The sequence below is a fragment of the Merops nubicus genome, unplaced genomic scaffold (genome assembly GCF_000691845.1).
Source record: "Merops nubicus isolate BGI_N331 unplaced genomic scaffold, ASM69184v1 scaffold27631, whole genome shotgun sequence".
Taxonomy (NCBI): domain Eukaryota; kingdom Metazoa; phylum Chordata; class Aves; order Coraciiformes; family Meropidae; genus Merops; species Merops nubicus.
This window is the reverse complement of record NW_008588105.1, coordinates 16,336-16,932: the sequence shown is the minus strand read 5'-3', so window position 1 is coordinate 16,932 and position 597 is coordinate 16,336. Positions and strand designations below refer to the sequence as shown.

Here is a 597-nt window from a genome sequence, read left to right as displayed (position 1 = left end):
CGGCTTGGGGGACCCCTTCGGCCCAGCGCCGGGCTTGGGCACCTCCAAGAGGTCTTTCTTCTCCCCGTGCTCCTGTGCCTTTTTCTGCTCCTGGAGACGTTTCTGCCTCTGTTTGTCCATGTTTCGGCTCAGCAGGTTGGTGACCGTCATGCGTGGGCCGGCCAGCTCGAGGAGCGTGGTGTTCTCCTTCAGCAGCTTGGCGATCTCCATCTCGGTCTTCCCCCCGCAGATGTGCCTCTGGTTGTGGAAACGCAGCTCGGTCAGCGTGTCGTTCTGCAGCAGCGCCCGGAAGATGGCCAAGATGCCTTTGCCCGTGATGTGGTTGGAGTCCAGGTTGATGCTCGTCAGCACCTTGTTGGACTTCAGCATGATGGCGATGGCGAAGGCCACGTGGTCGTCGGCGCGGGTGTTGGCCAAGGCGAAGAGCTTGACCACGGTGTTGAACTCCAGGGCCTCGGTGAAGCGCACCAGGGTCTCGTTGTTGATGCAGTCCGAGTTGTTCACGTTCACCTCCGTCACCTCGGCGTCGTTGTTCTTCACCTTCTCGATGAGCTCATCGAAGATGCTGGAGGCTTCGTCCTCCTTGGCCTGCTCCGA

The 597-nt window shown here is 60.6% G+C and overlaps 1 protein-coding gene across 1 annotated transcript in view; it reads right to left on the bottom strand.

Moving 5' to 3' along the window:
• Positions 1-3: 3 nt before the first annotated feature.
• LMOD1 (leiomodin 1 (smooth muscle)) overlaps positions 4-597 on the bottom strand; it is a gene marked incomplete at both ends in the record, with an annotated part of 1,337 nt that continues 743 nt past the window's right edge. The window contains 1 exon segment of the mRNA XM_008949176.1: positions 4-597. This exon segment is cut by the window's right edge and continues 18 nt beyond it. Within this exon segment, the coding sequence (XP_008947424.1) occupies positions 4-597 (594 nt within the window).